Genomic DNA, 23,212 nt, shown 5'->3' on the forward strand with positions numbered 1-23,212 from the left:
ATGATCCAGCTTTGAAAGAACAGCTCATGAAAATCCTGTCACAAAGTGAGTTCTAAGTGGCTTTTGGTGAAGAGACAGAACAACTACTGCTGGAAAACATCCTACCAACACCAAGGTGCCTCTTGAGGGAACACCAACCTCTTGCTGCTGGAACACATCTGTGTATTTGCCCAAACCAAGCTTGCTGAAGAGCTCAGGCAGATCAGATCCCTTAAACAAACTGTTGAGGTTACAGCCATTGCTTCCTGTCAGTGAGGAGATGCAGTCCATGTAGTTACTGCTACTGAGATAGTGTTCAGCTGAAAGGGAACAAGTGCAATTTTCAGACACATCACAGAAGGGTATAATTTTCCACCAACATTATATTCAGCTAGCTCATTAAATTTACGAAGTATTCAAATCTTTATTTCACAGGGAAAAAAAAGCTTCTCAGTGCTCTGAGAGAATGAACAGTATAAAGCAATTTTTTTGTTAATTAAGTTCCAGTGTTTGTTTTCTATAGACCTACTTTTGTCCAGCCAACTCATTGCTGTTTCTTTTATCCTTTATCCACACATTTTACTCTCTGGGAAAGCTACAGCTGCTATAGAACATTTTCTTTCACTGCCAATGTATTCATGTTTCTAATTTTCTTCTAACACACATGTAAATATACTTTTAATCTTCATTTATTTTAATTAACCTAGAACTTCCATTTTTGTCCAATTAGGTTGAAAACATCAATAGATTGATTTCAAATAAACGTGTCATCTCTTTAGTTCTTCAAGTACTTAGAATGCAATGTGCAGCCATTCACAGCTCAACTAACGTGCTTTTTAAAACCATGACTATTTTCTCTAATTGGAGTTATCCTTTCTTACCATGTACAAATTTTATTATCTGTGTACTTAGAATTTGGGATTTAGGTTTATTCACTTTTAAAAGAAAATGCAACAACAAAAAGTATAAACAGTCACAGTACTTATTTCCCCATAAAGCAGATAGGTAGTATGGACTTACTATTCTCTACCTCCACTTTTCACTCTTCCAGAAAAGCATCTATTAAGTTATTTAAAAAATGTAAGTTCAACTAAAGTAAAATTTTAATTTGTAAACTTCAAGCATCGTTTAAAAAAGTAATTACAAAACATACAGCCTGTGTCCACAGAAAGCAGTATTTAAAATCATGCTAGGCCATGCCAAACACATGGACAGGCTTCTTTCCACAGAATTGCCTGGGTTGGAAGGGACCTTAAGGCTCATCTCATTCCAACCCCTGCCACGGGCAGGGACACCTTCCACTATCCCAGGTTGCCCCAAGCTCCTTCCAAGCTGGCCTTGGGCACTTCCAGGGATGGGTCAGCCACAGCTTTTCTGGGCACCCTGTGCCAGGGCCTTACCATGCTCACAGGGAAAATTTTCTCGTAACATCTGACCTAAACCTATTCTGTTTTCAGTTTGTAGCCATTCCCCCTTGTCCTGTCACTACATGTTCTTGCAAATTTTATCCCCATGAAGAGAATCATACTTTAAAATTCAGTTTCAGCATGGAATATCACTTCACCAGTGAGCAAATAGCTCAATAAAGCCCTGGCTGTTGCTGCACTGGTAACAGAGCAGTATGAGAGCAGTCTAGAAATAAGCCTTTGTACAGGTCTGGTTTCAGTATACCTTGAAAAGCCCACTCCATGACAGCAAAGAGTTTTTAAGCAAGAATATCTGGCATTTAACAAATACCCATAAAAGTCTTCCTTTAGGACCGTTATTTGTATATCATGTTACACAAGCTTGCGCTTCTTTGTAAAAATTTGTAAAAAATGTAATTATTTATTACAAGGTGTCAGTAATTTAAATCCCTAGTGAAGTCAGGATACATTCACATCAAAATAAATATTGATATCAATATGATTATTTTGTTTTAATCAGATGATAAGAGCTTATTAACCTGATTTGTTTTGTTTCCGTTTGGGGCTGCCAATTGAGGAGACAAAATCATGAGCAGTGGGTCCAAGGCCATTCCGGTCTCTCCAGTTATCAGATTCACTGCCACTTCCCAGGTGCTCCCGACTGCTGGACTGGGAGAGAGACATGGATGAACCCTGCAAACAACAGAAAGAAAATCTGGGCTGAAAACAGAGCTTTCATTGTGACTCAGATGTTTTCTTTGAAGCAGCTCAGTTAAAAAGCAGCTTTTAATGCTCACAAACATTCTTTTGGCAGTTGATCAATAGTCAAATAATTACAAACCGGACACAAAAACAGCAGGTGTGCTTAAAACATATGCAGTTTACAGTTCTTAAGCAGGAGTTATTTAAAGACCATGATTCAAAATAAATTTCTCGGTATTTCCAAGTTTGTTTCCAAAACATTCCATGGCATCAAATTCCCACACAAATTCTAGACAAAGCAGTCTATTGACTACATCCCTTCACAGGGAAGAGAACATAACAGAACATTTATCTGAAGATAAGTGGATCAAGTACACACTATTTGACAACAGTCTTGCACATAATAATACAACAACAATTCTGCAATGGCTTGTAAATTTGTAGTTGTTTTGTCTGTGATCTTTTAAAATAGGTTTTCATATTCCTGTGAAATACTTATTATCAACTCTCATCACTGTGGGTGAGAACGTAGCAATACAAGGCAGCAGCATTCAGTGGCAACATACCCAAAAGAAATTGATGTTATAGATATCACATACTTACATGAGCTAAAAATTGTGAAAATGAACAATTTAATTCTATAAACTCACACCAAATTGTGACTGAAAAACATCACTTAGGAGGCAGCAATCTTTTACACTATTTCAGTAAAACTGACACCCCTGAAGAAACACTGTGTTCTTGGTTAGAATCACAGATCCACTTAGAGATTTTAGAAATCAAGGCCTGGGAGAAAGGCCCACTCCAGCTCAACCAACATAGAAAAGTATGCCAAAAAAAAAAATCAAAAAAAAATCACACATTTTGGTTGCATCTTTTTCTTTCCCCAGTTACTACTGCATTATGTGTAGCCAAGCCTACTGCATGTACCTGAATGGCTCAAAAAGTTGACATGTCAAGTGGAGAACACCAAGGCACATTTTTGTCCTGGCTGAATATTTCTTATGCATTAACAGACAGTATATCCTAGAGAACTATGAAGTCCCCTTCTTTAAGAAACATACCATTTACATTTTATATAAGCAGGACAGAAAAAGGTGTCTCTGTGGAAGCTGGGAAGGATTACAGCAAGGAAGCATGCTAAAAAGCAACTTCAGAATGCCTTTGAGAAGAAGGGAACAAATTCCCTGCAAGATTCCCATGCTGGGACTCTTCTGAAGAGACTTGCTGGACTCTGTCTGCCTTCTGCCTGGGAAAACTCTGAACCCAGTGCATAGTGCAAGGAGGGACAGCCATTCCAGTTCTCTGCACAGAAGGAAAGATGAGCTGCTTGTTCTACTGTTCTCCTCCACCATGCAGTGATACACATCATATAGATTATCTGTCATACATACACAATTTTCATTAGGTTACTAAAGCTCTGCTGCTTGCTTGCAACTACTGGGATGTTTGCTCCTGTAAGTTGCTTGAAGCTGCTTTAAACAAAGGTATTTTAAGAAGCAGACCTCTATGCTCTATGACTTGCCTATAAAACAGATCTAACTTGGTGTTGGGCTGAATGTATTCCATATGCCTTAATACTTATGTAAGAAATACTTTTCACCATAAAAAATATTTAGAACAGGTATCTGCAAGATTTTTTTCCGGAAGTTAGAGACATATCTCAAGAGAAAAAACTTACTGAAAGCAAACTTCCAGTACAATATACTTTTATATACCTCATATGTGGTTGTCATGGAAGGCTTGTACGATACATGATTCGCTCTTCTTAGCTCCTTGATAGTTTCTGCAGGCATTGATTTAGAGAACCCCAAACCACTCCATGTATTTGTTGGAGTTCTCACTTCTGTTACCACTGGCTTCTTTAACATAGCTGAAAATACAGAGACAAATCAGTAAATCTCAGCCTTAGTAGAAGTACTGAGAGGATAGTACTGAAGTCATGCTTGCTAACAGCTTGAGCCCAGCACACTCTAAACACCTCCACTTGCTACACAGCTTGAATCCTACCCTTCCTTAAGGCAATTTACTCTGCCAGAAGATAGTTAAGTCCCACAGGGCTGCATGGAAGCCAAAAGAATCATATCTGTTTCAAAGAGAGAAGCTTCTGTTTTTCTTTTAGTGAATGGGTAATTTGGTTTATTATTTAACAGGGTCAAAGATATGGTTAAGCCCCTTACCAATTCCACAACTCAGTTTATCCCTGAAGAGGTCATTTAGCTGATGTGACAAACACCTTAAAGTTAAATTTGCATCCAAATAAAGGGAAGTATTACAGTAATGAGCTCTCTGAAAACAATACTGATCATTTGCTCATGGATTTACTTACACATCCCACCTGCAAGCTGCTTACGCTGTATTTTATACAGCGGTATTAAGAAATTTTTGGAACATAAAGCAGATGTTTCACTACCACTTCCAGATTTTATTAAAAACTGGATTACAAAACTGAAAGTTCAGGAAACCATTTCATTTAAGTATCAACAAACTTTTCAGAAGACACTGTTCATCCACATACCTTTGGTTGCTAGTAGTTTCTTCTGTTCATAGTCGAATGCCTAAAAATGAAACATGCAGAAGATCATTTAATTGCCATTCTAACTAAATGTCACCCCAGTAGTCATCTCTTTGTGAAAACAAAGGCTTTCAAAGTGGCCACTGAATACATCTAGGAGAAACCTGAAATACTGCATAGGAATTTCACAGTAGCCCAGTTAGAGCCCTAGTTACTTAAAGTGTTCATTGAAACATAGATAAAGATTTTAAATAACTATCTGATTTCCATTTGAGTGAGGCTAAAGCAGTATATTTACAAAATGCTTAGGAGGAATGAATTTTTCTTCAAATTTTTTTTTAATGAGACATCTTTCAAGCATAGTTTCTCTCCTTAACCATCTGTTCTTGGCATTTAAAACATTCCTCAACAGTATGAAAAAGGTAATATATCTTAGCAAGTCTAGCCACCACAGTTATTTTTAATAATCTTTCAGGTTTACTTCTCCTTCATGCATTCATTTTGTGAAAGGAAAAGAACTTAAGTTTTGAGATAATTCAAAGAACTTTTGTATGTGTTCTACCTGTGTCAGTGGAAGATGTGAAGTTTAAATACCCCTGATTAAACAAGCTACACTTTGTTGAACTACAAATTAGGAAATCTAAACACACAAAACTACAAAAATGCTGTATTAGCCTGAAGTGTTACATTCTCTACTAAAAATGACTAGAGGAATAACTAAGGAAGAGGGCTGCAAAACACTAATCTTCCTCTTGTTCCACTACTCCATACAGTCTGGTTATGCCCACACTCCAATAGATCTATACTGAAAATAATCCTGTTACTGCTTCCTGACAAAGGGGTCTCCTCTCTCTCTGGGGAGAGTTGCAGTAACATGGCAGTAGTTTGTATTTGTAGGCTGTAATTAACCAAGTTAATTAAGTATGAGAAGGTGTGAAATTTATTTTGTAGCTATAATTCTCTCGAAGCAACAATGTAAGACTTTTTACAGGCAAATGATGGAGCCATCCAATTTTGTGTACTTAAACTTTTCTTAATCAACAGAAATTAAGAGCTTTTCTATTCTCAAGACTTTTCATTGACAAACCACTCCTCAGTTGAAGCAGTCGATGGCTTGGCTGTGAATACTTTTACTGAACTGGTAATGACAATTCACTCTCCAATCCCCAATCACCTCTGCATTCTATGGCAACTTCACTCTGCAGTATCAGTATTTACGCCTCATTGGCTTCATTCAGGGAGACCTACCTGCATATTTACAAAGGAGGGCTGCGGAGCCAGACGCGCTCTCTCCGAGTTCTGCTGGGCAGCTGCCGCTCGCTCGGCCGCCCGCTCGCTGCCCGGGGCCTTCTTATCAGCCACGGGGCTTTCCGGGGCAGCCAGCTCAGCCTCCGAGAGCAGCCTGTCCGCGGTGCTGCGGGGACAAAGGCACGGTTAGCTCAGGCAGCTCAGGCTGCCTCTGCGCCGGCAGCGAGCGCTCGGGGCAGTTCTGGAAACTGAGCTGCACCCGGAGAAGTTTGGCAGCCAAACTCAAGACATGTCCGTACGCAAAGATCTCCGCATTTTCAGCAATATTTCCAAAAGTTTCAGCTCTCCTGTACCTTTTTCTCTGTCAGTGAAGGAAAGTGGTGTTTCTCCTTCCTCTATCACTAAGAGGCATAGTTTACAGATTCAGTTTGGAACTGTCTGGGGTCTGGAAATATTGCATGCAATCCCTACACAGTGTGATCTCCCATTTAGCCTTGCTCAGGCCAGCAGTTCTAACAGGTTCATACTTGTAGGAGAAAGAGAGATTGCATAATAGGGACTAAAAGTTGACATAGGTCCTGCTTGCTTTTACAGCTTCAAAAACTGCAGTCCTACATGCCTACATTGCCTCTTGATGCAATTTTTTTTTTCCTAAACCTCGGCTGCATTTCAGGCCTACGCTAGAACAGTATAAACTCTTACTTCAAAGCAAAGTGATCATGTTTTAGAAGCTGTAAACTACTACCCCCAAGGAAACTGTGGAGCACTATGTCCTCAACAAAAAGAGCAAGACACACAAACAACCAAATTTGGTTAGCAGGATTCCTTGGATTTTTAAACTGTGAAAGCAGAATTAATGAAATACATATCATAGCCTTAAGAGTGTAAATAAATGAAGCAAAAGAAAATATGTGTCTCAGAAGAGTGGTGATAAACAGTTCCCAAACAAACAGTGAGAACATGAGTATGTCTGACAAAAACATTGCATTTAGAACAAAACCTGTGTTGCCAAGATGTACTATGACTCAAATGAGCCTTTCCCACTGCTGGGTCATTAAAGAGCCAACCCAACCAAAATCATTACTGAGACAAGTGTTTGAGAACATGCTGCTGTGCCCTGAACACAGCTTTCCTAAGAAAACAGCCTCAGGTGCACACAAAAGGAAAAAGCTGTCAAATTATCCTCTAAGCAATCAATAAAGAAGGAAAGTACAAAAATGTATACTTTAGAAACAGGTAATGAAAGTTCCTCTGACAAGGATCTCCGTTCTTTTGTGGGACAGAAAAGACATTTTTTAAACCCAAAGACAAATAGGATGAACAAAAAGCATTCAAAGTCTGCAGTTATCAGACAAACTGGGGGCTAAATTAATGCTTAATGTGATGGAAACTCAAGGCCAAATTAAATCAGTTCTTTGAGTAACTTATGACTGAACAAAATGTGTTTGTACGTACAAAAACACGTGAAGTAATTTTGCATTGTGAAAGTTCCACTAATCTGTGTTTATACACTCAGCTTACTGTAAGTGGGAGTTTTTGGTGCCTTGCAGTAATTCCACCGTTTGCCTCTTGGCACAGGCCTGCTTGGAAGAGCTCATCATCTGCTTCAGGTCACTGGTGTTTGCTGAATGGGACGGACTGCGGGGCATGCCCACTTCTACAAAAGCATCGTTGCAACCTACGAGGCCAATAAAAGGAGAGTTAAACAACCACCCTGCTGTGTCCTAGGGAGCTTGCTGCAGGAATGATAACTATGGGAGAAAACCTCCTCCTCCTCCTCCTCCTTTACAGGACTGTCTTCAGGGATAATTCTTTGGTCAAGGTTAAGAAGTCAAGATGTGTATGTTCAAATGCACAAAAAAGGTGTCAGTATTCACATATGTAGTAGTCACACTATGTATTTCCTTTTTTTAAATATTTATTTTAAGTAATATTAATTAATATTCAACGTGAAGACTGACAATTCAAAGTGACTAAGTATTCTGAAGAAATTTGATTTTATACCCAGTTTTAATAGACTTTGCCAGGTGCTCAGGTAGCTTCTGCTGGAATAAGAGCTCCCCCCACTTGAAGTATCTTTAGAACATGTTTTCACAAGCTTCAAGTGGAACTGGCTTTCCCTCCCTCCAAGAATGATGGGGACAGTTAAGCACTTTAGCTTTTAAAAGGCAGCATAACTGAAATGCTGTTGCAAAACATGCAAATAAAATTGTTTCCCAGTGCCTAGGTTAGATCTACACAATTTCCTGCAAAAACCTTCCCAGAGACATTAATTATTTCCTTTTGTTAAAAAGCAAAAATAAAACATCATTTAAACCAGAAGAGTTTAGTTACCCTCTGAGGATTTTAGTATTTTTTTTACAGCAGCTTATCTCCCTCTACTCCTAGGGAATAAGTAAAATGTTGCAAGTACATTTATGTTGACTTAAGGTGTTTCTATCAACAGCACAGCTCACTTACTACAGGTTCTATTTACTTTCTTTGACAATGAATCTGAGATCCAGCAATCTTTTCCTTAAACATGGTTGCAAAAACAATTCACAGAGAATATCTTCACATTTTTGTATCATGAACTGTACACAGACTGTACAAACACTACCAAACAAAGGAATGCAATATCAAAATCTTACCTTCTTCACTATTTGCCTTGGCAGCTACTTGTTCTGAGGCCCCATGAGCACTTGTTTGCCTTACTGCATCACTGTGGTTTGTGCTCAACACATTTTCTCCCAGCGATGTGGCAGACAGTGCAGCATACTTGATATTTGAGGCCTGAAAAGATTGTCACAAATCACTGAGGTGATTTTTATGCTTAAGGAAATATTGAAACAATTTCCCTTTTCTATCTGTGCAGGATAACAAGAAATCTATTCCTGGAGAACAATAAGAGAACAGTATGTTTGAAGGTGCTATTTTTCAATCTTTAAGTCATATTCAAATACACTGCTGTTTATTTTTAAACTTAGAAGCTTTATAAATCTACTAATACAGCTAGTTTTCTCTTTCAGCTTTTCTTAGTAGAGGTCTTGTACAAAGAAATCTGGTTCTCCAGTATAGTATCACTTACCTTTACATGACCATTTAAAGAAGGGGAGCCTTTTTTGCTTTCTGATTGCATGCCATTAACGTGGACTTCAACAGGAGTCAAGCCTGGTGGTGGAGATGGAGTGTTTTGACCATAATTAGGCACTCCAGACAGCAGAATACTAGTTAAGGTTGCTTGGGCAGTAGATGGTATCATTAGGTGTGGAATAGCAGAAAATCCTGTAACAAAATTTGGTTATGTTCTGATTAAGTTTCTCATTTAACTTCCTCAGGCATTACACTACTTTATATAAGTCTTTATGTAGCTATAATAAATTACTAAAAAGTTTCCATTAGAATTGCATGCCAAAACCATAATGCTTTATCTGGGTAGGTTAACTTCATTTTCTACATAAAACAGATGGAAACACTGCATTTGACAGCATGGCCTATATCAAGTCATAACTTTAAATTTGCATATTTATTCATCTGTGCTAAATAAGTGTAGGAATTAAGGTTCCAAAGAATTAATGATTCTGGATTTGACAACTGCCATTCTAATGACTTGGTGTTGCACAGTTCATTTAATTCACATTAAACTTCTACCGACCTGTGGTGTTTGTGTTAGCAAGAGATGTTGCCCATAATGTGGGACTGGGTGTGCCTGAACTTGGACTCTGCAAAGGGCTCACAGAGCTATTGAGGGCATTCAACAGAGAGTTTGGAGCAGTTGAGGTGTTGACTGACAGGGCTGTTGGACCTAAAAGGCCTGCAAAAAATCATGCAAGTGAATATTTAGTTAAGACTTACAGGAAAACATTCTTCATAAAAGTACCAATTGAAAAGAAACAGAACAAACCCCCACGAAGTTGCACCAGCCTGTATTTCACAAACAAATTTTAACATTAAACCTGCTGTTCATTTGGTGCACAGAGCACATTAAGAATGCTTGTTCTTAAACTGGGCATCATATATCCAAGGAGAATTGGAGCATCTTTTATGTCCTTCTACTTCTCTTGTCATAACAAAGAGTCTGCACTGACTGCTTCTCAGCCCTGGCATCCCTTTGCATCCCCTCTGTTGCTTCTGATGGTTTGTTCCAAAGCAGCATCACAGAGACAAGAAAGCACCTGTACTGCACCACCTCACTTTCATTTCACACAATAACGTTTCTCTCAGAAGCTCCTGTCAATTAACCACTACTTGCACACTAACAGCTATTCAATTCCTTTTTGCACCTTCAACACAGGCTGCAAATCATCCCCCAAATGCACTGATCAGTCCCAAAGCATTCCCCCAAACCAGCTCTTTGTGTAAGAGCATTCACAAAGCAGTTCAGCACTACACTCTGAGAAGGTAAAAAAACCCAACCCCCCAAAGTGCAGCATGACAAGAACAGTCACAGAAGTAGCATTAAAAATCACAGTCAAATGGCACAAGCACTTTCTCCTGTGTGACCCTAGGGAAGCATGTGACATGGAACTACACAGCACTCCCGCATGGCAGTCACAAGGGACAACGTTGGTTACATGAGAACTCAGAGTTTCAAGAATTTGTGTCAAGATTTGTCACTGGTTTCCTCTGGGACTGCTTGTTTTTTCTATCTATACACTTCTGGTACAAAGGTATTTGCAGAGCTTGAAAATAAAATGGTAATTCCAGTCTGGACTATGAGCTGCTTGTACAAAATTATGTTAAGATAGGAAGCTTTACTCATTTCTGTCCTAAATGTCAACTGGTAAGTAAGGTCTAAGTTAGAAGCACGTGGATCCCTCAATTACAGTGAGATACTGAACTGAAATGTGGTGTTTGCTATGTTAACTTTCATGGTATTGTTGACAGGCTTCAGTACCCACCCAAATTCAGGACAGCCTGAGACATCATACACCCAAAGAAGCTGTACAGGCCACGTCCTGCCTCACCTGTTTTTCCCTGCCTTACACTTTCAGCTGAGTGGTTTGCGTGCTTCCATAGATTTTTCTACAGGGGTGAGTCCCAAACCTGATTACAAAAGCCTTGGAGAGGTTTTACAACAACCAGAAGCTGTTGCAATTCTCCAATGCTTTAACATGATTCCTTACACAAAACACACATCTGCTCTTTTTTCCTAGTACAAGTGAATTAAGTTTCAAACAAGCCTATATCAAAAAAATAGAAATATAACGAATGCATACCAAGTCCAGTGAGTCCTAGGCCTGCTGAGGACAAAATATCCAAACCAGGACAAGACAGACCAACAGGGCATGAGACAGTAGAGGGATTTGATACTATGGTGACTCCACTACTTTCAAGTCCCAAGAGACATTTCCGTGCCTCGTACATATTTAAGGCATTTCGTTCAACGCTTTTTACAATCACAGACTGCAGGGAAAGAAAACAACACCAACAAAGGAAAACCAGTGAGTAACACTTCTCCTTAGCACAGATCTGCAACACAGACAGTTCTTCATACTCCTTCATGGCTACAACAACCATAGCAGTGTGAGACAGCATGAGCTAACATCCAGTAGCAACTATTCAAATGCAGAAGGTTCAGGACAGTAAGACTAGTGATTTCATAAGGATTTGCAGTGAGAATGATGGAAGACCTCTCTAAGAAAATTAATTACTATTGTATCTTGGTGCTTTTTGGTAGACCAAATGTTAAGCTCCTCAAGAGCTAGAGAACTGAATCAATAATTAATATCTTATCTTCTCTTTTACCTGAGCTTTGTACCTCGATGTGGACAAAAAAACCTAGTTGTTCGTATTAAATTCCCCTACCAAATTCATAGCTGTCTGAGAATAAAGTAATAAGTGCCTGGAAAATGAAATTACAAAACCCCATTGCTTCTAGTACATTCTCTACAGGATGTGTCTTTGTATTGATTTTATATATCCCTACACAGGGGAGCTCACATACTGACACAATGGAACAATCATTTAAAATTTTCAAACTTCTGCCTGCTTGGGCATTGTATACAACACAGATAACTACAAGAGTCCCCTATGTCCCCTATCCATACTGGCCTGAATATTTTTCAATAAACACCTCCCACTGCCTTTATCAGTATATTCTATACAAAAGCTAATTTCTTCATTATTAAGCATTTAATAAAAGTCAAAATACCCTAGAGCAGAGCTGCTGGATCATTTAAACTGATATTTCAAGCATTAAATTCATATGGCTTTCTCAAGTTTATGATCCATTAAACTGGGGAGGAAGAGCACACATATCAACTCATCAGCTCTGAAACTTTGCCACGAAAGCCTAAAAGGAAAATATCAGCTTTGTACAAACCTTGCTTGGTTGCTTTGGCTTAGGCTTAATGCTTATGAAGACATCTAACTGCTCCATTAGCTGTGTTATAAACTGTGGTTCTACTTCAATTTCTTCCTTCATATCAAACATGAGCACGAGGGGAAGGCAACCCTGAAAAGAAAGGCACAAAAAATCCTAGCACTTGTAACTGACCATTTTCTCATGAAAATGTTAGCAATAAACTGAACTGTAGATATTGTAACATTTACACATCATGATGCAAGGAAATTTCTGTAAGTTCAGAAAAAATAGCAAGGATGAAATTTTAGGGAAAGCCGCTTCCTTGTATGCAAGAATACAGGTGTATCTTCCTGCCCTGGGATGCTAAACAAACAGTTTGGTAATACAAGGGTGAAATGATTTACTGAATAGTTGACATTCCAGTCTGCACATATGCACCCTGAGTAGTTATTTATACAGACTTAGAGGTGCCTGGAAGATTCAAATTCAGAAACCACTATTAGTAATTAAACCAGAACCAAGTCTTGTCAGGAACTGATGGCAGGACACTCATACTAGAAGTCTCCCGTCAAACTATTTGAAATAAGGACACACACTTCTACAAAATCTCTAAGTTACCATTGCCAAAGTCCTAACTTTTACCTTTCTCTTCCCCATTCCAGATCAGCTACACAAATATTTTCTAGGGATATGGATAACACCTGTAACACACTTGAAATACTAAAGCTTTAGAGTAAAAACCCCCCAAAACTGAATGGTCCTGTCCTCCCACATTTTGTCCATTAATATTCACATGTACAAAAAGTGTGCACATACATTAGTACTAAAATAATGGCTAAAGGCTCCTGTGAAGCTTAAAGACCAATATATCAAAAATCTCTACAAATAATGACATTCAACACCAGAGCTATTTTTATAAAAGGCCTCATGGAATTGTGGCTATGGTATTATAAAGAAGGTAAGACTGCAGAATGAGTAATTATTTCCTATGGTTTCCCAATTTCATTGAAAACTTGCCTACATGGGAACTAAGCAATTCCTGCCATTTCCCCTCAAAAGAAACCTATTTACCTGAAAAACATAGAAAAGGCAGGTTGGCAAAATAAAACATAACCTGTCACCCAACACCCACAGAACATTTCAGAAATCTGCCTCTACTCAGAGGCATATTGTTATTGTAAATTTAAATCACTTATGTGGCATTTATATTACCAAGGTTATTTTCCAAGTCATGTTACCAGAGATTACAAATATTTTCAATAACTACAAACACTGACAAAACCCTGACAAAAACTGAATGAGCTGTTTGCAGTGTGAATAGCAATCCTTCCTCTCTGTGGCTAATTTACATTTGACTTGTAAATAGATGCAGAGTGAGCATATTTTCCATGAACTGGCAATTTTTTCCCCCAAGTTTCACTGAAAGTATTTACCATGAGATATTGCCTGGCAAGACAGACAGACTCAATTGTGCCCTGGAGGTAGACAGTGGATTTCTTCTGTGGGTTACTAGGGTCAGGGAAGTGGATCTGAGCACCAGTCCTCTGCATGATATGTTTGATGTTGCTGCCGTTTCGACCCATCATAAAGAGATGATGCTGCGCTGCGATGTCGAGCTGTGTGCTCACAGGGATTGCAGAGGCCAGGCTCCCAGCCAGGTGTTCCAGGAGCATGGCTGTTCCTTCCTGGGGGGAACAGGAGAAACCAGTGAAACAGTGCTTACAGGCACACAGAACAACATCTCCGGTTGCTTCCTTGCTCGTCATGCGCTCCACAGGCAAGATAAAGAAAATATTGTTGGGTTTAAAACCAGGATTGATTTGTTAAAGGCAACAAATGCACCAAACTCTACCCACTACTCCCATTTTATGACCAAATGCAGCATTTAATTGCCACTCTGTAAAAGGCAGTAAGACAATGCTGCATGGTTTGGTCCCAGCAGGGACCATACAGGCAGCTGAAGTCAATAGAGATTTATCTGGGTAGGTACACTTGCAAAACTTGGCCTTTCAGCGTTGGGCTCAGATGTTCTTACTGGCTTCAGATACACCCATCTGGGACTGGATCAATCTCTCATACTGCCAGTTCCTAACAAGAGCACTTTTATACTTTATTAAGATGAACAGGCTCCTGGCAGTTCCTTGCCTTGGCTGTCAAATTCACATCTCCCAGTGCTGGATTTGCGAGAGCAGTTTTATTGACTAATTGGGCAACTTCTAAGGTTATTTATTTGTGTGCATGAGAAGAGCTCAGCATGAAGAATTTGAGGTGGGAAGTGTTTTTGTTTGCATTGTTTTTGAATTAAAAGATGGGTAAGATCAGCACATATTCCAGAATTGCTGGAAACCTGAACAAGTGTGCAGGAGGTGAACACCAGATGAAAACCTTACCACAAACAGTGCTAAATCCTAAACTTGAAACTATTTTCTATGCATTTTTACACTTCATTTATATCAATTAATATAGGAAAAGATTCAAACCCTCAGGGTTTGCAAGTGATTATACAATAACATGTACTGATGAGGCAGGATATACCATCTTAGACATCTAAATTATAAATATGTGACATTCAGAAGCCTACTCAAGAGCAGAGATTACCTTCACAGCACTAGTGTTGTTTTGGGACCCTCTGACAATGACTGTAGCACCATACATTCGAGAGCGTTGTTTGAAGGAAACTGAAATGTTGTATGTCTGACATATGTGCTGAATGGTCGGAGAATTAGGATCTGGGATGGGTTGGAGAATTCCAGCAATAGGCAATTCAAACATGAGTACCAATGGAAGCAGCTCCTACAACAGTAATGAAGAGCAGATATTGAAAACCAGAGCCACACACACTAAAAATGCAACAGTTTTATTCCTCAATCATAAAGTACTGGTCAGTGATGATTAAACTGACATAACACATCCTCTGCCCAGAGTTCATTGATAAAAATATCATACTGTCACTTGGAAAAAGGCACCTCTTTTTCCAGGGATACTAGAGTGGGGGCTTTTTGCATAGGCTTTTTTGAGTTTTGCTTGGTTGATTTTTTTTCTCCAAAATAGCAGGAGCATTTGGAACAAGGTTGTGTGACATGTCTGGCTAAAAAAATTGCAGTGAGCTTTTGGTAATTTATTTGATTTTTCATTATCCATGCCAAAATACACTTAGGAGTTGAAACTAGAAGGAAAAGATAGAAAATAGCTACATGTGGAGAATGACACTGAATTATTTACACAAATTATACATGAAAATGGTTAAAACGTAAGAAGCTGAAATTGCCTTTCCCAAGTCACAGATTCACATAGGATGCCTGAGATTCCACAGGCCATCTGTGGTGGGTAAGTTAAGATGTAATTTTCTACACAGTATGGAATTAATTTACATCTTGCTTGGAGTGTAGACTTCGTGTTCAAGACCCACCTTGGGCTAGTTAAAAATTCGGCCAAAATGTGAATCACTGTTATAATACCCTGGGCATGTTTCTCATATGGATACTCACATTTGTTCCTACATTTCTGCTGTCACTACACAGAGGCAGACAACCCTAGGGTTCTCCAAACTATGCATTTTTTCCCTGTCAGATGTTTTCAAGTGGACACTACAAAGAGCTAGAGCATTACCCGAATTCTGACTCTTGCAGACTCCACTCCAGCTGGCTGTCCTGCAATAGACACCTGGAAGAGCAAGAATATAGAAAATATTGCATCACATTTTCAAATGAGGCATGGAAAAGTTATTCAGATAGCTGTGCTCTCCTTAAAAAAAAAATCTAAAAAAAAATATCAATACTTATTTCACACCTGGCAACATCCTAATTGTTCTCTAAACTCTAGCTGAGAACTATAACCAGTATTAAAAAAATAATCTCTGCATGTTACAGCATCTAGGTTACATATGTTTAAGCAACTAGAAAAAAAGATACATCAAACAATACAGTGGTTTAGGTCAAATAATGGAATTACTACTGTATATATGTGTTCAAATGCTAATATTCAACAACTGTAGATTTTCTTGAATGTTTTGAAATTACTGTATTTTGCTCAGCAGCCATTAGGATCCACAAGAGGGAATTCTAAGTACAAGGATGAGAGACTTGACAGTAAACATTCCACCAACATTAGCACCAGGAAAGATGTACAATTCAGGCTCAATGACTTACTCCAATGAAGCTGAACTCTTACAATAGGACTTTCATTTCTGCTGGCTGTCTGCTAAGTTTAGTCTTCAACTAAGTTACACCATAAGCAAAAAGCACCAAAAAAATCAATCAATATGCTGAATAAGTCATGTGTTGAACAGGAAAAAAAAATTACAAAAGCAGATCTTTTCCTACCACTTCCCTACCATTCACACTAAGTTGTTGACTTTCGTATGTGCAGAGTAATTCTAGCTTTAAAAAATTAAAATGATTCATGAGCCATCACAAATTGTTTCCATCTGTTTTTAAAGATTTGCTCACTTAGGAAGCTCTGTGCTTTCCACACTGAGTAAATACCAAAAATCTATTTCCCTGAACATGAACACACCATCCCCAAAAAACCCAAATTGCTGAGAGAAGTTTAGAAATGTTTTATACTCGCAGGAATTGCAATATAAACGAGCTCAGTATTAAACAACACTTACTTGGTTGCTTTTCTCTGCTTGATTGTTCCTATTTGAGTCTGGAAAATGGATATGGCATCCCGTTTCCTCCATCACTTTTTTAATATTATTGCCACCTTTACCTATCACATGAGAATGTTCTGTATGTGAAACATCCATCTTCAAGGTTACCCGATTGCTCTGGAAATCAAGCACCCACGGTTAGACTTGGTCACAGCAGAACCCAAGTATTTAAGTTTTTAAGAGTAATGTAACTTCAAGACTGACACTCAAAACTGTATTTCCAAAGTATTTTTGCCGTTGCTTAACTTCTGCTCAAGGTTGTTTTTAATATTAATCAGTTGGATGTTAATTTGGTCTTGTTTTCTTTCTAGTGAGGAAACAATGTGAAGATTTTGAAGATGCATCTTCAAAAAATGTCTAAGCCATTTAAAATACCCCTGAACTTTCATCAACAGTGACTTAAGTGCCCTTTTGCAATTTATTCTAATTTCTTTTAATTCTGTGTTCTTTCAGCTGAAGCCACGCAGCCCTGTTTGATCTGAAAGGATCACATTATGAAGACTTTGCAAATCAAAGCCATGGGACCAAGTAACGGTGTTTTTTCTTCCTTCAATTTTTTTAGTATATGAATTTTTAAAATACACAAACACTGCCTACAGCTATTCTTAAAAGCTCTATTTTTAACAGCCCATAATAATGTTGTTAAAAGTTGTTCAACAAGTGGTGCTTATCACTTGAGCATTCCCTTCGGCAATCTGCTCAGAGAACCAGGAGGGTGTCATACAACTACACAGGAGCCATACACACTACCCCAAAAGGGCTGCTGATGAATTAAAATAATTTCTGATGAACGGAAGGGACCCCTGGTCAAAATCCAGATGTTTTAGAAATTCTGGTCCTGATGTTTCAGAGTGTAAGAATTAGGCAACAGTTAAACTTTAAGCTGCATAAATGCTCCTAACACGGAATTTCAAATAGGAACAAAATTTTAGGTTCTCTGAAGTGGTTGCATAATCTACTGCTTGCAGTGAAGCTGTATTTCAGATTTTAAAGAAAAACCCCAATTCAATGAACAAACCACTTATGCTTTTAGCCATATGGCTGGAAATATTATTTCTATATAATTCAGATCTGGAAAAGCTGCTTTAAGCATTTTCTTGCAAAATGTTTAAATATGTGGGTATACACCAATATCAACATCTGCAAGGCATATATTGGAGACTTTGCTTCAGAGCATCCATAAATACCTTCTCTTGAAATGTGCCTATTAAAGAGATCAATGTCACCACAAAATTAGGGGCTAAGGTGTCATTCTAAGAAAATTTTCTTACTTTTGTGTCCAAGACAGACATGATTTTCTCTTTTGCTTCTTTAACATTTTCTTTTTTCCCAGAAACTTTAATATGGGGATCTATAAAAGAAATAAACTTGTAAGAAAAATACAGTAAAATATCTATAAAAAAATTTCCTCACTGCTCAAATAAATTTGAGCCCATTATTTATAACCCACCGATAAACTGTACCCCCACAGCCTTTGGGATTCAGCTGAAGACCAAATGTCTTATTCCATCCCTTCAGCCCCACAATTAGGATTACCAGATGAATTTAGTAAACACCAGAACCAACTTAAAATAAATAGAAATCCAATCCCAAATGTATGTCACAGTACCATAAACACTGTCTGCAATACAATTATGCAGCTAAGGTCTTCTCAAACAAAAAGTAACAGTGGACAGCTCAAAGCTTTTTGGCAGCCCACCAAACTCAAACCCTCCCTCATCATCACTTCATTATATTTAATTAGTCTCTAGAAATATCCTTTGCAGTTCTAACCTGGCATTAAAGGTGTCTCCACCCAAAGTCTTCTGATTGCTGTTATCAAATGAAATTTAAATGAGACTCTAATAAAACAAATCGCTGAAGTGTAAAGTACATAAATTAGCAAGAACACCAGCTGATGGTGGGTTTTGACCAGTGAGATCTAAAATTTTGATTCTACAGCCCACATGATAATTTTCAGACCAATTCCCTTAAACAACATAAGGTGTTGGGCTGAGCTACCAGGTGCAGTTCTGATCCCATAATATACACCTGGCCAGAAAGCACAGACCCGACTCTGGAACTAAATCAAGTATCAATTACTCCAAGTGTGAAAATCACACATCAGCCAGTTTAGCAGCACCATCTGGTGTCCAGGAGCACGAAGTGCCACAGTGCAAAATCACAGTCAAAACATTAAATATAAGTTCAGTTAAAACAAACAAAGAAATGCCCAACTACCACCCATATTTCTTATTAGTAGAAACAAGGGTATGATATTGCAGGTGATGCCTCTTTCCCCTGCTCTTGAGTCATCTGCCCTATTGCAGTGATCTTTTCTCCTGTGATGCAATGGACTGCTCTCAAAAAGAAATCCTGAACCCTCTTCTGACTCTTGAAATAATGTAATTCATTATGCTAGACAAATACATACATCTTAGGGAATATAAAAGTAAATATATTCTCAGTGGCAGAAGAAAACAGCTGTAACACAATGTATCTGCCTTTCCCATCATCTCAAGTGACTGAAATCACTTCCCTAGTAAAGAAATGTTGAATAATACAACTTTAGGTTGTAAACCTGTTCTATTCAGTTGAAAATTGAAACTCTAAGTCATGCCTGGATACTGTTTTCATTCCAACAGTAAAAATAAGCCTCTGGTCTTTACCACTGAGAAGTTCTGAGCACATTCAGCTGGGGATAAAAAACACTCAAGGAACAGAGGATTCACTGCCAAGTTTCATGCAAGTAAAAAAAAATGCAGCATTTTGAGTTCCGAGAAACAGATATATTTTATTTTTCAAAATGGAAAAACTGTAGTCACAAAAACATTGTACGCACATAGAATCTACAGAAGCTTCAAAAATCTGCTGCTTCAGCCTTTCACAATGGAGCAAAGTAAAACAAAAACCCAACAAAATAGTCTTAAGGGCAAATTTTCTTTTTTTTAAGTTGACAGGAAGCCATGTGGTTCTAATGCATTTAAGCTGTGAATGATATTTGAAGTGGATGTCGCAGTCAGAAATTCCCAGCAGCAGATTCTAGCACACTGTGTGTGCTCCAAGTGCTCTTTAGATGCAACCAGGAAAAACACAAGGCCAGACCACCACCACCACTGTGGAGCTGCTTTTCATGTATCCACAAACATTCTATTTAAATACACATTTGATTATACATAGGAAAATTACCTGAAATCAAGCCTGGCATCCTCTTAGTACCAAAGGAGATTACTATCATTCCATAATACTATTTGCTCACCCATGGGTGAAAATACATTTCAGAATACCTGTTTTTTCCATTTCTCATCTCAGTTAGACATCTCTTTTCTGTTGATAGTGACAGCTTCAGCCAAACATCCTGTATTTCTACACTTATTGTTTATTCTTTTTAGATTAAAAAACTCAGTTGCTCACTTTAAAAACAAAACCAAAGAAGAACCCACAAAGCAAGGAAGAATCCACTGATGCTGGTGATAATTCTAAAATATGTTACCAAATCTTTCAAAATTGATCTTAAGTACCCTTTCCTTACTTGACTTCTTCCCAAGGACACAGTGGTTGGAAATGTAAATGAAGCAGGTCAGTTTAAGTTAAAGAAATTCTTCCTTTGAGAGCTGTTCACTCTTTCCTTCAGTGAAACACTATTTAAACACAACCTCATCAAACTTTGCCTGAAAAGAGTTACTTGTAACTAAAAGATTTTGAAGCATTTGAACTGGACTTGCATGAGTTCAAAGCACTTTGAAACTACGTATGATCTGCTGGGAAACTCAGAAGTACACAAATAACAATCAACAAACAGATCATGTCAGGGATCAATTAAAAATTTAGAGACACAATTAGATCATAATAACCTGATTTTCTGTGTATTACAGAAACTAAATTTCTTAATATAGCTGTGAAAACAAATAGCTTGTTTGCTTTGCAGCTGGTTCCACGGATTAACAGTTACATTTAATTTAGAAAAAAAAAATCCTACTTGGTCTTAGTACTAAGACAAGATTCCTAGTTGGATGAAGCTCTCCATTTAATATCTGAAATACCTACAGGTGTGATGGCAGCAATGCACTGTCAAAGTCCCCAGAAATATCCCTGGCACACTCAGAAGTGTGAAGAGGACTGTCAGGCACAGAATTGTAACAAGTTGTGATGTGTGTCCAGTACTGACAGTGCAGAGAAGCACAAACTGGCACTCCAGCTGTGATCTACACTGATCCACGTGGCCACAGCACCTGCACTGGCTGGGGCCACAACAACGCCACTTTTTTCCAGGTGATGCTATGTCATTCCTCATCCCTAAGGAACACCTAAGTTTGATACCTGTTTTTACTGGGGGGGGGAGGAATCACACTTTTTTTTTAAGCTCCTGAATACAACTGGAAGTATACTTCATATAAAACTAGAGAGAGAGCAAAGAACAGGTGCCTACCATAAATAAAGACACGAGACACCCCAGCTCTGCAAACTATTTGCAAACACAGAACAAAGGCTTCAGAAGAGGCCTGTGTGCTAGAAGCATACAAGGCTTTAACACTTTATTTAAAGTGTAGTGTCAGACCCTGGAAAAGGTTTTTAACTCTTAAGAAACAACATGATTAGTGTCTTGCAAACTATTAAAAATGCCATTGTATAGTGAACCACCTCTTCCATCCATTTTGAAGGGCAGTATATTTTTCTTAGGAATGGAAAAGAAAAATTTAATTTTAACAGGCTTTTCCCTGTCCTCGAGAATGGAGGAATATTTACACAGAACAGAAAGCTGAAGTTACACAACAGACACTGCTGGAAATTTTTCTCAACAGTCTTCATTTTGCCAGACTCCTGCCTTCAAGTGGTCTTTTATTGCTCCTATCCTCAAATTCCTCACTCCACACTTTGGCAGAGTTTCACCTCCTCAGTCTTTGTCTACAGCTATACCAGCAAGCCTCCAGCTCTATTGCCACTATTGTGTGTGACACTTCAGCAAACAAAATAAAATTCCTCCAAGCAAAAATATGTCTGTGCCAGTGCAAATGCATCTACACCAACTCTTGCCAGGCAAGAAATATTTCAAATAATTAAGCCATTTAACTGTATAGGCCTCTCCTGCAGTCCAATGTACATTTAATATCTGGGGGAGTCTTCAGACCACAGCTATGCATCCAGCTTGTTTACAGGATGAACAGCCTTGATTTAAGCAACACAAATACCACTACTCTAAAAATAGCCAGACAACTGGGCAACACCAGGGCAGATGACAGACATTCCTAATGAGTGGCTGATTAAGATCTGAATAGCCCAAAAGTATTACTGAACTTGAGCCATTCAAACAAAAAAGACAAGAGACCCAGCATTTTTAAGGGACAAGTTATGAAAGTGTCTGACCCAAAAGTACCAGCAAAACACAACAAGTCGTGTGAGAAGTTAAAATAAAGAGAAAAAAACCCAAATTAACACGCAGAAGTTGGTATGTTCTCATCTGAAAGGGCAAGTAGATTGTTTGCCCTACAACAAGATGAAGAAACATAGACCTATAAAACAAGCCAATTTAAGCAAAAAGGTCAAGTAAGGCTTCCTATTAATATGGAAAAAAGCATAATTAAATTGAAACAATTTATTTAATGTTCTTAAATTAGGAAATACTGTGTGCAGTTTTAGGAGTGGGTATTCACTCACCAAAGTAGATGATTGGTAACAGCCAAGACAGACGTGAAATAGGCTCAAACTATTGCTGTGGAAAAGCAACATCAAGGCTAAAAGCAGGCAGTAAATGCTCAGGAGTAAGGGCACACACAAAGGAGCTCGACTGAATAATCAAGTAAATTCCTCACTTGGGCACTTGGTGCTGTTGGCTTACCAGCTTGAAAGAATCCTCACCCTATCTCCAACACAACTCAGGGCACTCACTTCTCTTCCTGATGTCTAAACCACAGAAGGAAAAACTACTCATGTGTTAAGGCAGAAAGCAATGAGCCATTTCCTACTGCAGACTCCTGAGTATCCTCAGAGATATCACTCAATAACAACATGTGGTTTTTTTGTTTGGGGCTTGTCTTTTTTCTTGTTTTTTAGTTGAAATTAGACTGCAGATTTATTGTCTCTGAACGAGATTTCACCCAGCTACTTGGGCATGATCAAAAGGCTACCCAGAGCATCATAAAACTCAATGTGGGCTGCAAGCAATTAATAGTGTCTTCAGAGGAGACATATCCTGAGGCTCTGGGCATTCTGGGGCATCTGTTTGTTGTGGACAAACAACTGATTATGAAATGTCCCTGGGAAGAGCTAAAGCCACTGCCTATATGTGTGCACACATTTGAAAGACTCTTTGTCTTCTCAGCATTTTCTCACTCTTAACTTTCCCCCCTTACTGGCATCTAACTCCATCTTTACAAGGATTTCTGCTCAACTCAGAACACAAGAAGGAAGCTGAGAAAAAGTAAATACTTGTTGCACTGCTCCTG

The 23,212-nt window shown here is 38.4% G+C and overlaps 1 protein-coding gene across 2 annotated transcripts in view; it reads right to left on the reverse strand.

Annotated features, from left to right (window-relative positions):
• BICC1 (BicC family RNA binding protein 1) overlaps window positions 1-23,212 on the reverse strand; it is a 91,923-nt gene that overhangs the window by 4,536 nt on the left and 64,175 nt on the right. For both annotated transcript variants that reach the window (XM_069019114.1, XM_069019115.1), the window contains 16 exons: window positions 18,062-18,141; window positions 16,749-16,907; window positions 15,746-15,799; window positions 14,735-14,929; window positions 13,570-13,821; window positions 12,155-12,286; window positions 11,049-11,235; window positions 9,485-9,643; window positions 8,918-9,114; window positions 8,481-8,622; window positions 7,372-7,528; window positions 5,851-6,016; window positions 4,606-4,645; window positions 3,806-3,960; window positions 1,925-2,078; window positions 139-299 (listed from right to left, as the gene is read on the reverse strand). In XM_069019114.1, coding sequence (XP_068875215.1) covers window positions 139-299; window positions 1,925-2,078; window positions 3,806-3,960; window positions 4,606-4,645; window positions 5,851-6,016; window positions 7,372-7,528; window positions 8,481-8,622; window positions 8,918-9,114; window positions 9,485-9,643; window positions 11,049-11,235; window positions 12,155-12,286; window positions 13,570-13,821; window positions 14,735-14,929; window positions 15,746-15,799; window positions 16,749-16,907; window positions 18,062-18,141 — 2,390 coding nt within the window. The remainder of the gene's footprint in view (window positions 1-138; window positions 300-1,924; window positions 2,079-3,805; window positions 3,961-4,605; window positions 4,646-5,850; window positions 6,017-7,371; window positions 7,529-8,480; window positions 8,623-8,917; window positions 9,115-9,484; window positions 9,644-11,048; window positions 11,236-12,154; window positions 12,287-13,569; window positions 13,822-14,734; window positions 14,930-15,745; window positions 15,800-16,748; window positions 16,908-18,061; window positions 18,142-23,212) is intronic.

This window comes from Aphelocoma coerulescens, chromosome 6 (assembly GCF_041296385.1).
Source record: "Aphelocoma coerulescens isolate FSJ_1873_10779 chromosome 6, UR_Acoe_1.0, whole genome shotgun sequence".
NCBI lineage: Eukaryota > Metazoa > Chordata > Aves > Passeriformes > Corvidae > Aphelocoma > Aphelocoma coerulescens.